Source organism: Misgurnus anguillicaudatus, chromosome 18 (assembly GCF_027580225.2).
Source record: "Misgurnus anguillicaudatus chromosome 18, ASM2758022v2, whole genome shotgun sequence".
In the NCBI taxonomy this organism is placed as follows: Eukaryota; Metazoa; Chordata; class Actinopteri; order Cypriniformes; family Cobitidae; genus Misgurnus; species Misgurnus anguillicaudatus.
The window spans coordinates 25416932-25437783 of NC_073354.2; the positions used below are offsets into that span (position 1 = coordinate 25416932).

Consider the following 20852-nt stretch of genomic DNA (forward strand, 5'->3'; position numbering starts at 1 on the left):
CGCTGTGATCTGCATTCAGGTTGTATTTAGGTCTAAGTAATCACAAGGGTCTCGAGTTTGAATGTGATCCATAAACCGTCATTCTTCAAATTCATCTTCCATATTAAGAGCATTTGTTAGTATCATCATCTCATTTTTGACGGGGGGCATTTAGCAGATTTGCATATGAGCTTCTCAATTCCAGTGTAAGTTTGAATGAAGTATTTGTTTTTGTGAATATTTTGGCTTTAAGAATAAAATTAAACCAAATACCATAAAATCTTTTTATTTCATTAGCAGCTGATAATACAAATAAATAATGTCAGGCTCTCACCCAAATCTAGTAAACAAAAATTATACATTTCATCTCCGGTTGAGCCGGTCTGTCCTGTAAGGCTCACTAAACAGAACAAAAGCTCTATGGCACAAAAAAAACAGTTTGATAAACATGAACTGAGCAGATGTACTTCTAGCTTACACATCTTCTCAGTACAACAGGATTGAAAGTTTCTTATTAGGATTTGGCATGATTAGTTCGAGAAACTTCACTTTTCACCATAGATCAATTGCAACGGCAACAGCAAGTTGATTATCATATTGAATGGAGAACCATAAAACACCATTTTAAATAGTAGTTCATTAAAATTATGAAATTGGTACATCAGGTGTGATCTTCTTGAGCAATTATGTCATGAAGGTGGCATATGTGGTTTTATTCCTCCTAGAAATCACCAGGTGTTCTCGTCTTCCCAGTTGAGGTCATCATCACCCCAACCTGCTGCCTCTGTCTGCCAAAACCAAAAGAAAAGTTGCTCATCCTATATCAAGTGAATTAATATTGAGTCCTATTGTTAATAATTTTGGGTTGAACCCATGAACTTACCTCAGTCGAGTCAGCTGCTGCAAACTTAGCTGTGAGGTTCAGTACATCTATTGATGAGTCTGCATCGTCTGATGCTTTGTGTCCCGTCAATGTAGCTGTGAAGGGTTCACTGACTGAGCTCTCCGCTGAAGGCAGAAGAGACGGGGAAGACAGCTTTATATCTGGAACCATGTCTGCGAAAAACTCCAGCTCTGGATCTCGCACTGGTTTCTTCTTCACCACAATGGTGAACTCCTCTCCGAGACCCCCGGCTCCATGGCTTTTGATTGTTGTATTTGGCCAGGGCTCTGATGTTAAACTTGTTATGCTGGGTTCTTGGTTATTATCGGTTTCCTGCTCCCAACCTGTGTCCCATGAGATATTGTTATGGTCTGGAGACTTTCTCACGCTAGTGTTCAGCTTAAGTGCTTTAGACAGCCTTCCAGCGCTGGGTTCAGATCTAGATGACGGAGTTGTTTTTGTTGATGTATTTGGTATAGATAGGGGTAGAGTGGTTGAGGGTGATTGGTCGAAGGTTACTTCAGAGTCCTCAAAATCATCCCAAGGTTCCTCACTGTCATTCTTAGCATTGGGTGATTTAGCAGAGTCACTCTGGTCTGGGATACTCGCCGACCGAATGCTGATTTGGATTGATTGACTCTTATCTTTTTCTGCATCTTCGGTGTCACTCCAGTTAGGCCAGTCTTCATCAGATCTCACCGTTTTGATGCTTCGTGTGCTCTCCACAGCTTGTGTGCCCGTTCTGAACCCGTTCATAGGGAGCGTCATTTCCTTGTAAAATGCTGAAAAAAGCACAAATATACTAAGAATAGAGAATTTTTTTCTACCTTTATTATCCAAAAGAGTGTCGGCTGTGTCATACCTGCCCTCTCTGCTATAGTGTGCTGCCGAGTCGTCTTGTCAGTTGCTTGTAGTGAGTACACATTTTCTAATACCACATTTTTGGCATTAGGCAACAGATTCAGGACTTTAGGAGGTTGTGAGATATGGGGATATGATGGCCCAACAATATGCACAGGTGATGCTGCATAGGAGAAAGTAAAGTGTATATATTTATAAGTAGATTAAACTAATAATGTCATGATTTTTGTTGTTACATTCGTCACTAAATATATAATTTATTGTCTCAAACTGTAGAGAACTCATAAATTGAAATGAAATATATAAAAATGTATTAACATTTATTTGATGCTGCAGCATCCTCCAGTGGCCAACACTGGTCAATAGCATCACCAATTAAAGTGTTTTACTCCAATGACATTTTTATATTTCTCAAGCTTTAATGATAACTATACTACTATATACAAACTTAAAATGTGCCCATCGCTTTGTTAACCCACAAATTAATTTATAAATACATAGTTCGCCTAAAACACATAAATTCTGGGAAAAGAAATAAAACAAGATGTATTAACGGTGTCTTACTCTCTGGGGTGACCTCGGTGGACTTGGTAAAGTTGGGTGTAGTGCGTTTAAAGACTTTGGTCCTCTCCCCACCAACAACTACCTGGGCACCCAGCAAAGGAACAAGCACAGCCAGACTCTGTAGTGTCATGGCGACAAGTGAGTCATTTGTATCCCTCATTCCCAGCAAAACCTGCATGATAGAGCATTTAAAACACACAGAATAATATTAACTTTAACATTCTGAATTTCCTCACAATTACATACGTGACTCTGGACCACAAAATCGTAAGTGTCTATTTTTAAAGAGACACTTTACTTTTTTTGAAAATTGCTTATTTTCCAGCTCCCCAAAGTTAAATATTTGATTTTTACCGTTTTGAAATCCATTCAGCTGATGTCCAGGTCTGGCGGTACCACTTTTAGCATAGCTTAGCACAATCCATTGAATCCGATTAGACCCCATTGTGCTCAAGAGTTTTGATATTTTACCCATTTAATTCTTGACTCTTTGTAGCCACATCGTGTACCAACGGAAAATGAAAAATTGCAGCATGCACAATAATACTACGCTGTGCCCGAAAATAGTCCCCAGCTATTGAAAGCAACTAAGGGGACTATTTTCGGGTGCTGCGCAATATCGCTACGCCTGCTGCAGGCAGCCATGTTACAGCAGCAAAGTCCTTGATTATTACGCCAGAATGAGAGTATAGTTATTAGCCATATCGGCCTAGAAAATCGCACTTTTTAATTTTCTTTCAGTCTTAGTACACAATGTAACTATAGAAGAGTCAAGTTTTAAATAGGAAAAATATTGAAACTCTTTGGTCAATTTTGACCCGTAAAATGCATTGGTGGCAATGGTTGCAAATATACCCGTGGTCCATGGTCACATATTTGTTCTAAGACTTAAGCATTATTTTAAAAAGCTAAAAAAATTATAAGTACCTGAGGAAGAACCTGGTTTTTGAGTTCTTCGTGAGGAAAGAATTCTGCGTAGATGTGAATGTGTGAGAGGAGGACGATTCTGACGTGCTCCTCGTTGACCTTAAAGAGCTTAAGGAGATGAGGAACAACATATCTCCGATACAGAGACACTGATAACAGACACTCCTCACTGGTGCCCGCACTGGGGTCTGTGTAGCAAAAACACAAACTATATCACCACTCAAAATAAATGGTTACTCCACAGGGTTTGTGTATTGTGAGCTGCTTATAAATCAGGGGTGTCAAACTCAATTTCATTCCGGGCCACATCAGCATTACGGTTGCTTTCAATTAACTCTTATTACATTCCACAATAACCTCTGCATTTGTTTACTACTGGTTTTGTTAATAACTCAATTAATGCCTAGCTAAGCCCAGGACAAATAATGACAAGGTGCATTCAAGTGCAAGGTGTATTCAGATTTATTAAAAAAAATAGTGGTAACAAAAACACATGCTGTGTTTGAGCACACTCTCCGATTTCTCTGTCATCCTGATTGTCCAGGTAATAAAATGAGAGGCATTTTTGGATACCAATAAAGAGTTTTACAACCTCCACAACATTATATATAGGCCATGCATTTATCAGACACAGATAAATTGCCCTCTTTGCAAAAAGCTGCAATTTGTTTACTTGCCTTGATTGACAGATGTCTCACGAGTTCAGTGTCGTACAGATCAGTAGTTTTAGATCGTTCTTTAGACTTAACCGGTTTAAATGAGTCATTAGTTTGTGAATCAGACATTAGCGGAAATAGACGCATTGTGGGCTATTTCTAGCTGGACATCAAAAACGAGTAAACGAGACTGAAAACATTTCCTTGCTTGATAGGATTTGGTCTGTATCTGATTTGATGAGCGAGAAAAAGCAGAAACTGTGCTTAGTTTAGAGAGTGCATGCGTGCGGCCTGAGGCTCTATGCTTGTTCTCTTTCCTCATTCTCTCTTTTGGAATCATCAACATTATCACTCTTTAATTACATTAAATGATCAAAAAAGACTTTGGTGGGCCAAAAATTACTGGACACCAAAACAAAATAAATGCCGAAAATACCCTGCAAAAAATAAAACTTATACTAACAATAACATTATTTGCAAGCTCTCGTAGGCCACATAAAATGAGGGGGCGGGCCAGATTTGGCCCATGAGTTTGACACCCTGTTCTGTTGTTTACTGAATGTCTTTACCTTGCTTTGGCCGTAAGAGGTGAGGAAGGAAGCTTTTAACAGCCATAGGCTCTGCGAACACCAGAGTATTTAACAGCTTAGGAGCCAAACGTGCAGCGATTAACTCCTCAGGGAGGTTCTGAACTTGATCTAAGAGAAACCTGTGTACACATATGGATATTTAAACCACCAGACATCACTCTATAATGTAGTAACAGAATAACGCATCACTTAAATTATTTGTTAATAACTGCTTATGGTTTTTCAGAGTGACTTTTAGAGAGAAGCGGTTTTGATTTGTGACTTATTAGTCTGTGAAAACCCAGCTATAGTCATTTTTGTGATTTACTGTTTTCTACATAAAATTATCCTACATAATGAACATTCAGTGTGATCAATGTAAAACTTACTTGAAGAATTCATTCTTCTCCTCTTCAGTTTTTAGGGTCAAGCTCTTCAGAAAATTCACAATATCTAAAAAGTCGTTTCTAAAAACAAATTAAATATTGTAAAGTTTAGGTTAATTTAACTTTTTATCAAATATTGAATATAGGCTAAATTAACTTTTGTTAAATCAATCTGATTTCAAGAAGATACTCTTTAAGGGAAAATTCACCCAAAAATTTTAATTCGATGTCCTCACTCTCATGTTGTTTTATACCTGTATGAGTTTCTTTATTCTGTTAAACACAAAAGAGATATTTTGATAAATGATGGTAAGCACACAATTGTGACTGTACCCTGTGACTTCCGTAGTATTTTTTTTCCACTATTGAAGTCAATGGATACCATCAACTGTGTGATTACATAATTTTTCAGAATATCTTCTTTTGTGTTCAGTAGAATAAAGAAACTTATACAGGTTTAAAACAACATGAGGATGAGTAAATGACAAAAATTTTAATTTTTGTGTAAACTTTACCTTTAACCCGAATTAATAGCTTAGCCAGAAAAATAGCTTAATGATATGGAGGGTGATTCTCGCGAAATTAGACTTATGAGGCGTCATGAAACATTTTGATAAAGTAAATGATATCAAAATAAGAAGCATACAGTTACAAACATTTCTTCATGTACTATTTTGCACATGATTTCAAATGACATCATACAAACCAAATTAGTTGGGGGAAAATTTCATTACCGCAACGTGTCAATGATTTGGGTTCTTTGACATGGAAATATTTATAATTAAAAAATCTTAAAAAAAAAAACTTCAGTGCATGTTATACTATAAAAATGTACAGTAAAGAAACATGTGGTATTTGGTGATCATTGGCAAATGTAGAGAAATAATAGGGAATATAAATGTGTCCAAGACCAATTTTCTCATCATCCGCAACAATTTTCAATCATTGTTTAAGCCCTCAAGTACTAACATTTTCAACAAACAAAAAAATAGTTGGAAGGGACATAATTGACTGTGACACTCAAGATGGCTACCAGGTAAGCAGTTCTTATTTTTTCTCTCCAGATAAAAGTTAAAACTTTTAAGTACTCATACTCATTACCGAAACATGAGTTTGTAAATGCATAATTAATGTAATATCATGTTGCGGTAATGATAATTTTTGATAATAATCTAAAAAAAAATGTAAATAATTCTATAGGAAATATTTTTTAAATCCTCTAAAAAGAATGGTTATAGTAAGTTCAGACCTTAATCTTATATGTGCAAAAAAATGGCTTCAAGGGCTTTTTAAAAATTCTGATGCTGGACACCTTCTAAATCTGGATTTCGTGAGAATCACCCATAATTGTCAAAAGATATTAAATGTGAACCTGAAAAACTTGTGAGTCAGCAAACTGCTGAGAGATGGTCGAGACGTGGCGTCAGGGGTCAAGAGGCTGACCTGCAGCGTGTTCTTTAGACCCTCCAACAAGTCATCTGAGACTAAGACAGAAAGTTTGGGTGGAGGTTACAAACTTGGGGAGCAGACATGGAAAAATAAAATGTTGCTTGTGGAAAAAAACAAGGAATGGAAAAACAAACAGCACTTGAATTAAGAGACAGTGAGACTTATGATGGCACAGATGCCAGCACATATGGTTTCAGTAAGGAAAAACAACATTGGGAAAGCCAAATGCATCAACATCAGTGGGCTCCAATGGATCGTTCTGTTCTGTGAACATGAAGACATCATAACCCTGAATGGAAAACTTTTCTTTAGCACCGCCTCTGATGCGAAACATCGTCTTGTATGCTGTTGTCAGACTACCGGTAATAACAAATCAGTCACAATGTCTAATAATTCAAGAGTCATAATTGAAAAGCATTAAAGTCTTAGCAACTTCCACAACAGGATGAATGCTAGACAGATGAACGCTCCGTCTACTTAACAAGTGTCTGCTAATTTAAAAGAGCTACTGACCATGTCCCGTCAGTGATGGAAGAAGATCCTCTACCATCACCCCAAATGAAAAAGCGTCTCGAGAGTGGGCGTGCTTGTCGGGAAGAGTTTTGAATCCTTCGAGCTGAAAAATGAAAACAACACATAATTACCAAGTCACCGTGACAAAACGTTTACGGTCAGATTGATTAAATGTTACGTTTTCCGACCTTCTCCTCAGGAGGAATTGCGCCATTTTCCCTTGCATTCTGGATGCTTGTGAGAAACTGAAAATGTTACACAAACAAATAGTAATCAGTAAAAAAAATATAACCAATTTAAAGGTAAAAACACATGTGATACTGTAACATTAACTGGACCTCAATGAAATAAATGCTTAAAAATATATTTAACCCATCTGTGAAATTCAGGCTAAAGTCAATATTAAAGATATCCAGGTTATTTTTTACAGATGTTCTTTACATTATGTAGGATGATTTTTTAGGCAGGGTCACAAATGATTGTCCTCTTTAAATAATGTAGGACTGGACAAATTATTGAGTTAAAGATGTCACCTCGGGGGTGGCCTCTGTAAACTTGCAGACCGTTTCCATCCCACCAAGCTTCCAGTGGCCATCTTCACTGACAAACACTGAGGACATGCACACGTTGTTGTGGCTTGATTTGCCCTAAGAGACAAAAAGAAACATCAATGTATTGACAAAAAGAAAACTTAAGTGCATGAAATCTAAATAAAAACTTTAGTGAATGGATTCATACCCTATCATGCAGAAACACTAGTGCCTGCAGGAGATCGTACAGGCCTGAGCAGATCTCTTCTGGAGTTAGACTCTCTAACACCCGTTTTAAAGGCTGAACAGGCTCAGTCACTAAATGTATACCTCCATCCTGAACTGAACACGAAAGGAAGCGAATGAGACACGGATGCCGGAGCGTCTTCAGGTGCTGTAATGAAGATGCATTCAATTAAAAAAAGGATTTAAAAGATGTCTTCCAATCAAAAGTTTAAATACTCTTTGGATTGTTAATTATAATTTTATTATAAGGTGTATGCTTAAATTATATAAATGTGTCTCTGTCAGTGAAAACCCAGCTGGTAATATTATCCTACATAAGGTCTCAATTTGTGTTTTCCCCTAGTTCTAAAAAACATGACTAATATTTTTCCTGATAGTGTACTGTATATAATCAGGTTACATGTCAACTGTTCACTTATACCTTGGCAGCTTTACTGACTTTATCTTCATTGTCTTTCTTGTGCACGAAGACAGAGGCGGGTTTGCCATCTCTGAGGATCGCACTGTACATAGTAAGACCAGACGGTAGTGTCAGCAATGGCTCCTCCAGCACGCAGCTTGGTAGAGTACTGCTCTCAGCTCCCATCTTTACACTGAGGTGTGGTTGTCTGCCTGTCAAACAAATAAAAACTTGACCAATACAGGTATTCAATATGGCATTTCAAATATTTCTGTATTCATCTGTATTCTTGTTGTTCCTGTAGCTTAACTGTTACAATGTCGCATTAGCTGTGCAAAGGTTGTGGGTTTAATCCCAAGGAACGCACATACTGATAGTAATTGTATACATAGTGTAGTGTACATAGTGCTCCTGATCTTAGTTTCAAGGACAATCTAAAAATAATATGACATTCTCAATATGGTTGCAAATGTATATTGGTATATTAGTCTCCAGGGTACATATAATAAATACAGCCACGTGTTCAAGTTTTTTTTGCAATGACAGACAATGTTTCTAATGATTCGTCAGCGTTATGATCAAATTATACACTCGTCAATACATCGCTTTGATAGATATTATTTGACACTCATCTTTCTCCTGTGTATGGATATGTATCGCCGTGAAGCTCAGACTACCTGTGTGTGTCGGTGCCGGTGTCTCCTCGCAGGGGTTGTAGGTAGCGAATCGACTAGGAAAACCAGTTTTCCTTTCCAGCACAAACCATTATTGCAACACACCTTATCAGCGCCACCGTTTGCTTTCGTAAACTTCGTTTTAATAAGTCTGTTTCGTGGTGGACAAACGCTTCAAATACATTTTCTCAACTACAAATCGCTTGTTTTGACAGATTTGTATTTTTTAACCTGCGAAATGCACGACTTCCTGTTTGCAAACAGTAAACACCGGCTCTTCCGGTTATACATTTTGGACCGAACCATGGCCAAATGATTTTGCTGTGCAGGGGTAACAACGTCACGTAAAAACAAATGTCGATATATAGATTAAAATGGCATTTTAAATGAACAATTTAAGAGTTAATTACAATTAAAATATTGGTTTAGCTTCAAACGCTAGCAACTTATGATGTTTTAGGTAAACTGTACGCTTTGAATTGTTTCTTATCCACCAACATGTCGGTATTGGTTTAGCCGTCGGTGGTGTGAGACCACGCAGATTGACTGACAGGATTTATTCATTTTAAATGTTAAATGTTGATTGTGGTTATAAGGAAAATGTCTATTTTTTTCTTTAGCTATTTTTTTTAAATCTTTTTTGTGTATTAAAAAAAACCTTTTCAAGTTTTAAGTAAATAATGATAAAATAAATATCGTATTTTACATAAAAGACCCTGGTTACATTTTAATAAGAGCACATTTAGTTTAGATCAGTGTTTCTCAAACGTTTTCAGCCCAAGGACCACTTTATCTTCCAATTTTTAACTGAGGACCACCTAACAGAATCCCACTCTAACACTCCCCGAAAAAACAACAAAATAGGAAGGATAAGCTAAGTTTAAGATTAATATGCAACTGTTTCAAGTCAAAAAGTAATTTTTTAAAAAACAAATACAATGCTATGTTCAGAAATTATTATATGAATTTTATTTCATTTGAAAAAGTAAATGTGAAATGAGTTGCAGCTTAATATGAACAACAAACTGCACGTGTGAAAAAAATGCAATTAAACATACTATAACAGCCTAGGTCCCACTTAATGTCATTCCAAAAAGCCATTAGTTTAAAACTCAGGGTGCTCTATGGTTGTAACTATGGTAACAATAAAATACTGAAAAAAAAATTTCCCCTTAATGTCCAAAATCACTGAAATTACAGGGATTTTACACATGAAACAAAAACTAGATCTTGTGGATTTTAGCTCTTTTAATTTTGACCCTCTTTGGTTTAGCCGACCGATCCATTTTTACGTTATTAAAAGAAAGGCAATAACTGATATCACAGTTTCGCAAGTGCATAAAAAATCTACTTAGTGACTAGTTTAGGTCATCTTTTGGCGGACCACTGGGGGGGTTTGGCGGACCACACTTTGAGAAATACTGGTTTAGATCATTGATGCAGTCCTAAAAATAACTTAATTTTGATCTCTTAGTTTATTTAAAAAATTATTATAAATTAATTTATATAAGTAATATAATTATTTAAATATCATTTAATGGAACAGATTTGCTGTTATGTAGTGTGTGTGTGTGTGTGTGTGTGTGTGTCTAACGGGTTGATATATATATATATACATGTATGTATAGAAAATGTAAAGAAACATCATTAGTTTTATGTTTAAAATTCATGGTCATTATATTAATTTAAGAACTTTTAGAAAAGTTAATCCTCAGAATTGAGTTAATGCAAGGTAATATAACCACCAGAGTATCGCCATTGGTCGATATCAGTCTGAATAATCGTATGTATAATAAAAAAATCGTATAATAAATTATTATTATTTTTTTAAATTAAATTAAAAGATCAAAATGAAGTTATTTTTAAGATTGCACCAATGATCTAAAGTAAATGTTCCCATATTAAAATTTAACCAGTGTCTTTTATGTAAAATACAATATTTATTTTATAATTATTTTCCTAATTTAATTTATGGTTGTGTGTGTATATATATATATATATATATATATATATACGATTATTCTGACTGATATCGGCCGATGCAACCATCTTCTGTGATGACTATGAAAATAAACAGTCTGGTGAAGGCTGACTGTTCAGCAGCCAAAATTTGTCCTCACACAGATGTGGTATTATGACATTTTGTCTAGTTACGTTTCAAAATAGTCACTTAATAGACACATGCCAGTCAACCTGGTCCAGTCTATAAGACTTCACAAAGGAAATTATTTCTATTCTCAAGACCAAACAAATTAAGTATATTGCCATTGTAAGTAATGAATAAGTGTCAGTCTTCAATGACGATTCAATGATAACCAAAGTTTTTAGTATGTTCTCTGATGCAGCCAGTACACACTGTGAAAGTTCAAGTTTGTCTGTCTACCTCACTGAATCACCGCACCCTTGCACACTAGACGATTAGTAATTCAGCACTTGCTGTATATTTGGACCCTTCCCAAAAGAGGAATACCAAAACATTTTGCCTGTATATAAAAGTGAGGTCTTTTCACAGCAAGAGAATGAAAAGGGAGCGAAGCAGATTGTTTCTTCATTCATTCTGTAGAATATTAACTGCTACTGCATCAGCATTTTTTTATTTGTTATGTGTCCAGCAGTAAACAACTGAGATGGACAAATATTTGTTCTTTTTTCTACTGTTTGCATGTGCGTCCTTGAGCCATTCAGATTCGAGTAAGTATCGATTTACCATTATTAATATTTATGACATATTTTTATAAATATATATGTAAGCACTGTTGAAAGAGAGTTAGTTTTCTCATTGGATTATGTTGACACTGTAAATAATTTACCCTAAAATGTATTTACTTAAGTAACTGTGCATATAGTCTTAATATACCTGAAATATTTTCTGTCCAGAAAGCTGTAATGGCCGTTGTGGACAAGGCTACTACAAAGGAAGTTTATGCCAGTGTGATTATGAGTGTCTAGGACTTAATGAATGCTGTACAGACTTTAAAAGCCTCTGTACCACAAGTAAGACTCTTATAAACTCTCCTCTAGGGCTGTTTATTGTTATGTTATGTACAGCTTTAACATTTAATCAATACTTAGTCGCTATGTCACTCTGGGACTTATGGTATAGGTTTTTGTAACAGACTACAGTTAAATGTACTATTTGCTCTGCGCTAAGATTTTTTTTTCTATCAGAGAACTCATGTAAAGGACGCTGTGGGGAGCCTTTTGAAAGAGGCAATACATGTCACTGTGATAATGACTGTATCACATACAATCAATGCTGCCCAGATTATGAAAGCTTGTGTTTGGTGGAAGGTAAGAATCTAAACCAAAACATATGCAGTAATGTCATAACTAAAGTAAAGCAACCAATGCATGTTTATGTCTTTGAGCATGATTCATACATAATAATTCTTGATAATCCTTCAAGCACATGTGTGATTAACAGTGTGGCAATGTCATGAATGGACTGTTTATCAAAAGCAATCAATAATAATAATAATAATAATAATAATAATATTAATATTTAATATAATTAACAACTATGTGATTTCTGTATTTAGGTATTGTAATGCATATAACATCTCTCCACACTTACACAGCCATAACAGAAAGATCATCTCTACTTATGCCTAAACATATAAAACCTAGAATTACTGTAGCTTTGCCATAACTCACAAATAACCAACTTAAAGTGATTGTACTATTGCTCCGTGTAACTGTTTTTAGTACACCTAACACACAGTTGAGACCCCTAATTTTTTTGTAGAATCCTCCAATGAAGATATGACCAACTATGAAGGAGTTAAAGGTAAATCGTTTTCTTCCTTTCTTAAATTTTTTTTTTAGAAATGACTCAATGTAATTGCATTAAAGGTCAGACTTGATCAGTTATGACAGTATAAACTGAGTGTGGTGAATTACATAAGCATACTGCATACCTTAAAGGAAAAGTTAACCTAGAATCGTAATTTGGCGTAATTATTTGTTATTCCAAACCCGTTTAACTTTGACAACTTGAAGTTTTCATTTTCAGAATTCCATTTTGGACGACCTACACCCACTTTACATGTGCCAGAGATTATTTTGGTTATTTACTATTATTGAAATGTATTGGCTTTATCTGTGTACCACTGTTTTCAGTGTCCTAAAATCAGACTGATGTCTTCCTTGTTCTATGAAGTCCCTCCTTCAGAAAGCCTACATAACGAGTACTTATTGTGTAGTTTGTTTAATGTGTTGTGATTCGACAGCAGCTTAGCTTAGCCGTTTGAGCTTAGCTGGTGACTGAAGGATTCATGTGGGCGGAGTTGCTTTGATGTTATTCAACCGGGAAGTAGATGGCTGTAGTCCAAACTGGCCGTTCGCTGTAGGCTTTGAAAGGGGAATTCTGTTAAAGAAAATATATCGTCTGGCAGTGAACTTTGAGCTTTATCATTTTATACGTAATGTTTATGCTCTAATGCTGTGTTCACACCAGCTGCGGTAGAGCCGTCAAGCGCAAGTGATTTTAGTGTAGACTAGTTTGTGCGAATGGCGCGAATTGAGCGGTGCCGCGGGAAACGCGCGAGTTGAAAAAATTGGCGAAAAACGTGCCGCGTTAACCAATTAGGAGCTTGCTCTAGTAGTGACGTGATTACAGGCGAGCAGAGTAACAGAAGCCCCTCCCATGACGCAAATTTCCACGTGAATGTCTCAAAGACTAGAATTTCACACGCAAATGAAGTGAGTAAACTCAAAATGCCCAAGCGGCAAACTATGCGCGGTAGACGCATATTTGACGCCTCAAACGCAGTTGGTGTGAACCCACTGTAACAGCAACTAAAGTTTGAAAAATGGGATCAGGAAAACTGGGACCTTATATGTATACCTTTGAGGTACTATGTTCTTTTTGTACTTTTTATGTAGGCCTACTTTTTGAAAGGGTACCGCTCCAGTGAGATTGTAATTTAACACCATTTCTAAGTATGATTCTTTCTTTTTAAACAGAGGATTTAGAGACCCCTGTGGATGAGAGCGCAAGTGCATTTTTGCCTGGTGAGCAATTTCCAACAGGACACTAACAAATATGTGTTAATAGTTATATAAATAATTGCTTAAAACCATTTTTAATTACTTTTTTAACTGATGCACCAGCTGAGGCAACTCCATCTGAAGCAGAGGGTCCAGCGACCATAAAACCAACAGAGGGTCCGCTGACCACAATGCCGACGGAGGGTCCACTGACCACAATGCCGACGGAGGGTCCACCGACCACAATGCCGACGGAGGGTCCACCGACCACAATACCGACGGAGGGTCCGCCGACCACAATACCGACGGAGGGTCCGCCGACCACAATACCGACGGAGGGTCCGCCGACCACAATACCGACGGAGGGTCCGCCGACCGCAATACCGACGGAGGGTCCGCCGACCACAACACCGACCGAGGGTCCGCCGACCACAATACCGACGGAGGGTCCGCCGACCACAATACAGACAGAGGGTACGCCGACCACAATACCGACCGAGGGTCCGCCGACCACAACACCGACCGAGGGTCCGCCGACCACAACACCGGCGGAGGGTCCGCCGACCACAACACCGACGGAGGGTCCGCCGACCACAATACCGACGGAGGGTCCGCCGACCACAATACCGACGGAGGGTCCGCCGACCACAATACCGACGGAGGGTCCGCCGACCACAATACCGACGGAGGGTCCGCCGACCACAATACCGACGGAGGGTCCGCCGACCACAATACCGACGGAGGGTCCGTCGACCACAATACCGACGGAGGGTCCGCCGACCACAATACCAACCGAGGGTCTGCCGAGCACAATACAGACGGAGGGTTCGCCGACCACAATACCAACCGAGGGTCCGCCGACCACCATGCCAGCCGAGGGTCCGCCGACCACACTACCGGCCGAGGGTCCGTCGACCACAATACCAACCGAGGGTCCGACGACCACAATACCAACAGAGGGTCTGCCGACCAAAACACCAAAGGAGGGTTCGCCAACACAAACAGAGAGTCTGATGACCACAACACCAACAGAGGGTCCCACAACTACAAATCCAAAAGAGGTTCCAGAAAAGGGTCCAACAAACAAGCCAGTCCCAAAACCTTTTAAACCAACTTTACACAACAATGACAAAAAAGATACAGACAGCGAGCTGTACCAAGCTGGTAAGATTGTCATACAAACTAACCGCTTCCTTTAACTTTTAATTTAAATTATTAAAACTTTTAATTCACATACATTTTTTACAATGTATTACTCAATATACACTCACCTAAAGGATTATTAGGAACACATGGTAAATTTCTCATTAATGCAATTATCTAATCAACCAATCACATGGCAGTTGCTTCAATGCATTTAGGGGTGTGGTCCTGGTCAAAACAATCTTCTGAACTCCAAAACTGAATGTCAGAATGGGAATGAAAGGTGATTTAAGCAATTTTGAGCGTGGCATGGTTGTTAGTGCCAGACGTCTGAGTATTTCACAATCTGCTCAGTTACTGGGAGTTTCACGTACAAACATTTCTAGGGTTTACAAAGAATGGGAAAAACATTCAGTATGCGGCAGTCCTGTGGGCGAAAATGCCTTGTTGATGCTAGAGGTCAGAGGAGAATGGGCGACTGATTCAAGCTGATAGAAGAGCAACTTTGACTGAAATAACCACTTGTTACAACCGAGGTATGCAGCAAAGCATTTGTGAAGCCACAACACACACAACGTTGAGGCGGATGGTCTACAACAGCAGAAGACCCCACAGAGTACCACTCATCTCCACTACAAATAGGAAAAAGAGGCTACAATTTGCACTAGCTCACCAAAATTTGACAGTTGAAGACTGGAAAAATGTTGCCTGGTTTGATGAGCCTCGATTTCTGTTGAGACATTCAGATGGTAGAGTGAGAATTTGGCGTAAACAGATTGAGAACATGGATCCATCATGCCTTGTTACCACTGTGCAGGCTGGTGATGGTGGTGTAATGGTGTGGGGGATGTTTTCTTGGCACACTTTAGGCCCCTTAATGCCAATTGGGCATTGTTTAAATGCCATGGCTTACCTGAGCATTGTTTCTGACCATGTCCATCCCTTTATGACCACCATGTACCCATCATCTGATGGCTACTTCCAGCAGCATAATGTACCATGTCACAAAGCTCGAATCATTTCAAATTGGTTTCTTGAACAGGACAATGAGTTCACTGTACTAAAATGGCCCCCACAGTCACCAGACCTCAACCCAATAGAGCATCTTTGGGATGTGGTGGAACGGTTACTTCGTGCCCTAAATGTGCATCACACAAATATCCATCATCTTCAAGATGCTATCCTATCAATATGGGCCAACATTTCTAAAGAATGCTTTCAGCACCTTGTTGAATCAATGCCACGTAGAATTAAGGCAGTTCTGAAGGTGAAAGGTGGTCAAACACAGTTTTAGTATGGTGTTCCTAATAATCCCTTAGGTGAGTGTATACACACTCCAAAAATGGCCGGGTCCCCGTTGACCCACAATGGGCAAACATCGGACAGAACACGTGCCGGGCCAAAAATTGATCCAATACTGGGCTATCATACCCCATGGTTGCATAACAACAACAAAACATTGGGTAATTTTTAACCCAGCATGTGATCTATCCAATATTTACCCATTACGGGTCAAAAACAACCCAGCCATTTTTAGAGCGTAGTATCTTCTATACTATAGGATCAGCTATGTCTATCTCTCCTTCAAGAGTTTTTTTCTACCAGGGACTTTCCTTTATTACTCCGCTCACTATGGATTAATTTTAGCTTTTTGTTGTCTTACAGTTTTTTCTTATTTTTATTAATGTAAAGTTTCTTTAGAACAATTAAACAATTGTGAAAAGCCATGCCAGTTCTTTCCTGCTACCTAACTAAACACTGGACATTTTATTTATAGCATATATTCTAAAAAACTTTTTTTTTCAGATGACTATGACACTAATCTGTGTAGTGGGCGTCCAGTCAGTGGTCTGACAACACTCAGAAATGGGACCATCGTGGTGTTCAGAGGTGTCAGATATTTAGTATTTTTCTTTACATTTTACAACCAGTCCTGAATCATTTGACATCTTTATGACAACTCCTTACTCTGATGCAAACAGTTACAAGTTTTGATTTAAATGTATTAGTAAATGCTGAAATGAACATATTCATGTTCGCTAATGCATTAACTAATGTTAACAAATACAACCTTATTGTAAAGTGTAACCCATGCAGACATGCATAATTGTTTTTCATCATGTCGCTTTACTTTCCCATGCAGGACATTATTTTTGGACACTGGATAGAAACAGAAACCCTGATCCTCCAAGGTTGATTACAAATGTGTGGGGAATCCCATCTCCTATTGACACCGTGTACACTCGTTGCAACTGTCTGGGAAAAACCTATTTTTTCAAGGTTTATACACTTCCATCACTACAATAATGTACTATGCTAAAAGTCACAACCCATGGTGTTGACTGACTGTGATTTGATGCAATATTTCACAGGGGAATAACTACTGGAGATTTGAGAATGATATAATGGATCCTGACTTCCCTAAACCCATCAGCGAGGGCTTTGGGCGAATCAGTCATATCACAGCTGCTTTATCTATGCCTCAGTACAGAAGCAGAAGGGAGTCCGTGATCTTCTTCAGAAGAGGTTTGAGACAAAAGCACAGAATTGGTCATTTTAACCCCAAAAACATGACCAAAGGCCATTGTTGACTGTTGTATCGATTTCCGCAGGCGGGAAAGCTCAAACGTACACCTACCAAGTTACTCCAGATTGTGGGAAAAGGCCAATGACTCCAGTGATCAGTTTAAGAAATAGATACAGAAGAGGGACTGGTAAGAATTCGCAAATATGATTATAAAATACTATTTAGGTCCACATGGCAACCTGCAGATGAGTCACATTCCGTCAGAAAATACTAGGAAATGATAATGTTTGTTAAGTTTGCAAGGTTTGTGTAGATAAGAGTTTGTGTAAACATGTTTTGTAAGGAAGTGACACTGTGTCGTACTTGGAACAGATGTTTCACCATTATTTTAAAGTTTAAACCTCTCCTATGTAAACCGCTTTAAAATATGACAGCTGTAACTTTCGCATCTTAATCACAATCTCTGTTTGAAAAGTAAACTGCACGGTACTTGCAAAGCTAGAGGTGTGCTCAGTGTTGGTGGTAATGCATTACAAGTAATGTGCATTATGTAATAATATTACTTTTCTGAAGTAACAAGTAAAGCATTACTTTATAAATGTACATATTAATATTCATAATTTTTTTTAAAAGTAATGCGAGTTACTTTTTAGTTTAATTAATTTGATAACATTTTTTACTAAATTTAAAATTGAACGTAGAATTACGCACTCTTATGTGTGCACGCCTTCACTGTAAAAAAAAGTCCGTAAAAATTTCAATGTTATTGCAGCTGGGTTGCCGGTAATTGGTCGTGGATTTACATTTGTGTTGTTTACTGGCAGGAGTTTGTTCAAAGTTAAATGAATTTTGAATATTGACAGGTCTTTGTCTTTACAGAATAAAACTATACAATAACAGCCTCATGCAAAGCATTCTGGGAACCAGAAATCATCATCAACCTTTTTCTGTTTTTTGCTTCAGATTTTGTTTCCCAGAATGTTTTGCTTGATGCTGTTTTTTAGTTTTACTCTGTAAAGACAAAGACTTGTAAATGTTTAACTTTGAACAAAATGTTGCCAGTAAATAACATAAATTTAAATCTACGGTAAATTACCGGCAACTCAGCTGCAATTTCTACTGATTTTTTTTACAGTGAGTGGAAACAGTTTATGGCAGGCCAGAGCTTGACATTTGTGCGATGAAAATATGCGATTTCTGAATGCAGAACTTCTCAGTCATAAAAAAACACCTGCAAGGCCTGAAAGAGATCAAGCCTCAGCCAAGTAAGAAAAAGTAACACAAAAGTAACTTAAAAGTTACGCAAGTATTACTTTCCATTAAAAGTAACGCAATTAGTTACTTTTTTGGGGAGTAAATTAATATTGTAATGCATTATTTTTAAAAGTAATGCATTATTTTTAAAAGTAACTTTCCCCAAAACTGGGTGTGTTCAATTCAGCGCAGAAAGAAGGTTGTGGTTAGAAGGTATACAGCCACGGCAAAAATCTTGTGAAATCTCACTGGATGTGTGCTGTTTTTATCCTAATCCTACCCCAGACCCAACATTTCATGGGATTCAGGCCGTAGCTGTATCCCATTTAGCCAAAAATGCTGTTTTCAGCAACATCTTGTGAGATTTGGCTGTAGCTGTATCCCATCTAGCCAGAACTTAAACAGGGTTCCCACAGGTCCTTGAAAGTTTGTGAATCCGGGGGAAAAAATTCAAGGCCCTGGGAAGTTGTTGAAAATATACAGTACATACATAAATACAGGTCATTGAAAGTGCATGAATCTATTTTATGCAAGAAGTTTTCTGGAAAAAAAAATCATTATTCCCTGTGTAGTGTAGGATGATATCATAAAAAAATTCTAGACTTTTTAAGTACACGTGCTAAACTGGTCGCTTTAAATGCTTATATCTTCTGTATGCGAATGTTGATTCATACCAAAATGCTTTTTTGCCTAGTTGTGTTTGACACATGAAAACGTCTCCGGGTTACGCATGTAAATGTTGTTCCCTGAGAAGGGAACGAGGCGCTGCGTCTCCCTTGCCATACTTCCTGCGTCCCTGTAACACCGTCTTTGGCAATATTTCAGATAGCGATATACTTCCTGGCTCCCGCGTTACCCTGTCCTTGTTGTTAAGCCTCATCATTGGTTGAATTTGATATACACATTCAGACGCACTTACCCATGAAGTCGTCCCCAAAGTGTCACCACAGTGACGCAGCGCGAGTTCCCTCAAAAGGGAACTGTAACAATGTATCATAAAATGTAACATCATGTAACCTTGCTATCACTTGAAATGTGTCCCCACATTTGTCCTCGAATTTGAGGGTATTGTACCTGGAAAGTCCTTGAATTTGAAGTTAACTAAGGTGTGGGAACTCTGATTAAAGTACAGCAAGAGAGCGATTTGAGAAATCAAACGAGGTGTCAAACTATCACTACACATAAAATCGTACCTGACAGCTTGAATAACATTCATTTTATTAGCTTACTTACAGTTGCAAATTAGGGTGAGCTAAGAATACAGTTTTTATTTTTTTTTAAAGAAACCGAGAATGTAAGCAGGGTTCCAACACCTTAGTTAACCTTAAATTCAAGGACCTTTCAAGGACTTTCCAGGTCCAATACCCTCAAATTCAAGGGCTAAATGTGGGGACACATTTCAAGTGAGAGCAAGGTTACATCGTGTTACCTTTTAAGATACATTATTACAGTTCCCTTTCGAGGGAACTTGCGCTGCGTTACTGCAGTGACACTTTGGGGACGCCTCCAGGGGTAAGTGCGTTTGAATGTGTATATCAAATTCAACCAATGGAGAGGCTTAACGACAAAGACAGGGTGACGGGGCCTTACATTTTCCCCCCAGATTCACAATCTTTCAAGGACCCGTGGGAACCCTGTGTAAGACTTCATTTTTAATATTCTTTTACAGATTCAGCTCTTGGGGCAGTAATTACCATCTCAAAAAGCTGGAGAGGATTTCCAACCACTGTGACCTCAGCTGTGTCTGTGCCGTCTAGGGTAAAAGAAGGGTACAAATACTATGTGTTCTCTCAAGGTGAGTGTTGTATCGGTCATTAAAGCTGGTAAAAAATCCTGGCACCATTTGCAGCCATCTAATAAATTTCTCAGTCAGGGTGGAGCATGTTTGACAAGCAGTGTGCTTGTAAGATGGTACATGGGAAAATATTCAGCCTGTTTTACTAAATATTGCCAAGGACAGATGAATGTCTGGCTAATGTGACTCTTTAAGTGAGGCAGCTTACTAAAATTACAATCTTTTACAGGTCAGTCCAACAGCATAAAAATGGAAAGAGATAAACCGGTGATCCTAAAACCTGCCAACAGCCAAAAGGACAACACGGCAAACAGTTTCTTCAATTGTCCAAAGTCCGACAACAATTGATCTTATGCGATGTACAGAAAACATGATTTCTATTAAAAGATTTTGATATTTTGTGTGAAAAAAAGCTTTTCTCATAATACTGGAATTCAGAGACTGGATTCACGCCACCATTTTTTTCAAAAAACATTTATTGTAAAATTATTCAAATAAAAGGGTTGG

General features: G+C 38.0%; 2 protein-coding genes across 3 annotated transcripts; one reads left to right on the forward strand and one right to left on the reverse strand.

The window, feature by feature from the left end:
• Positions 1 to 249: 249 nt before the first annotated feature.
• scyl3 (SCY1-like, kinase-like 3) lies at positions 250 to 9105 on the reverse strand. The gene is made up of 14 exons (XM_055186122.2): positions 8641 to 9105; positions 7985 to 8175; positions 7526 to 7711; positions 7321 to 7434; positions 6976 to 7032; positions 6788 to 6890; positions 6198 to 6309; positions 4829 to 4906; positions 4440 to 4579; positions 3215 to 3402; positions 2288 to 2459; positions 1725 to 1886; positions 863 to 1644; positions 250 to 767 (listed from the first exon to the last, which is right to left on the reverse strand). The coding sequence occupies exons 2-14, from the start codon at positions 8147 to 8149 to the stop codon at positions 708 to 710; spliced, it is 2319 nt and encodes a 772-aa protein (XP_055042097.1). The 5' UTR covers positions 8150 to 8175; positions 8641 to 9105; the 3' UTR covers positions 250 to 707.
• Positions 9106 to 11193: 2088 nt separating this feature from the next.
• prg4b (proteoglycan 4b) lies at positions 11194 to 20838 on the forward strand. 2 transcript variants are annotated; one of them, XM_055187189.2, is made up of 12 exons: positions 11194 to 11328; positions 11515 to 11631; positions 11806 to 11928; positions 12383 to 12424; positions 13603 to 13650; positions 13750 to 14790; positions 16576 to 16659; positions 16913 to 17049; positions 17142 to 17295; positions 17382 to 17483; positions 20220 to 20345; positions 20575 to 20838. In XM_055187189.2, exons 1-12 carry the CDS (start codon positions 11265 to 11267, stop codon positions 20691 to 20693), a joined length of 2157 nt encoding a protein of 718 aa, XP_055043164.2. In that variant the 5' UTR covers positions 11194 to 11264; the 3' UTR covers positions 20694 to 20838. The 2 variants fall into 2 exon arrangements, with proteins under 2 accessions (XP_055043164.2, XP_073712280.1); XM_073856179.1 differs by having other exon boundaries at positions 12383 to 12416; positions 13601 to 13650.
• Positions 20839 to 20852: the final 14 nt, after the last annotated feature.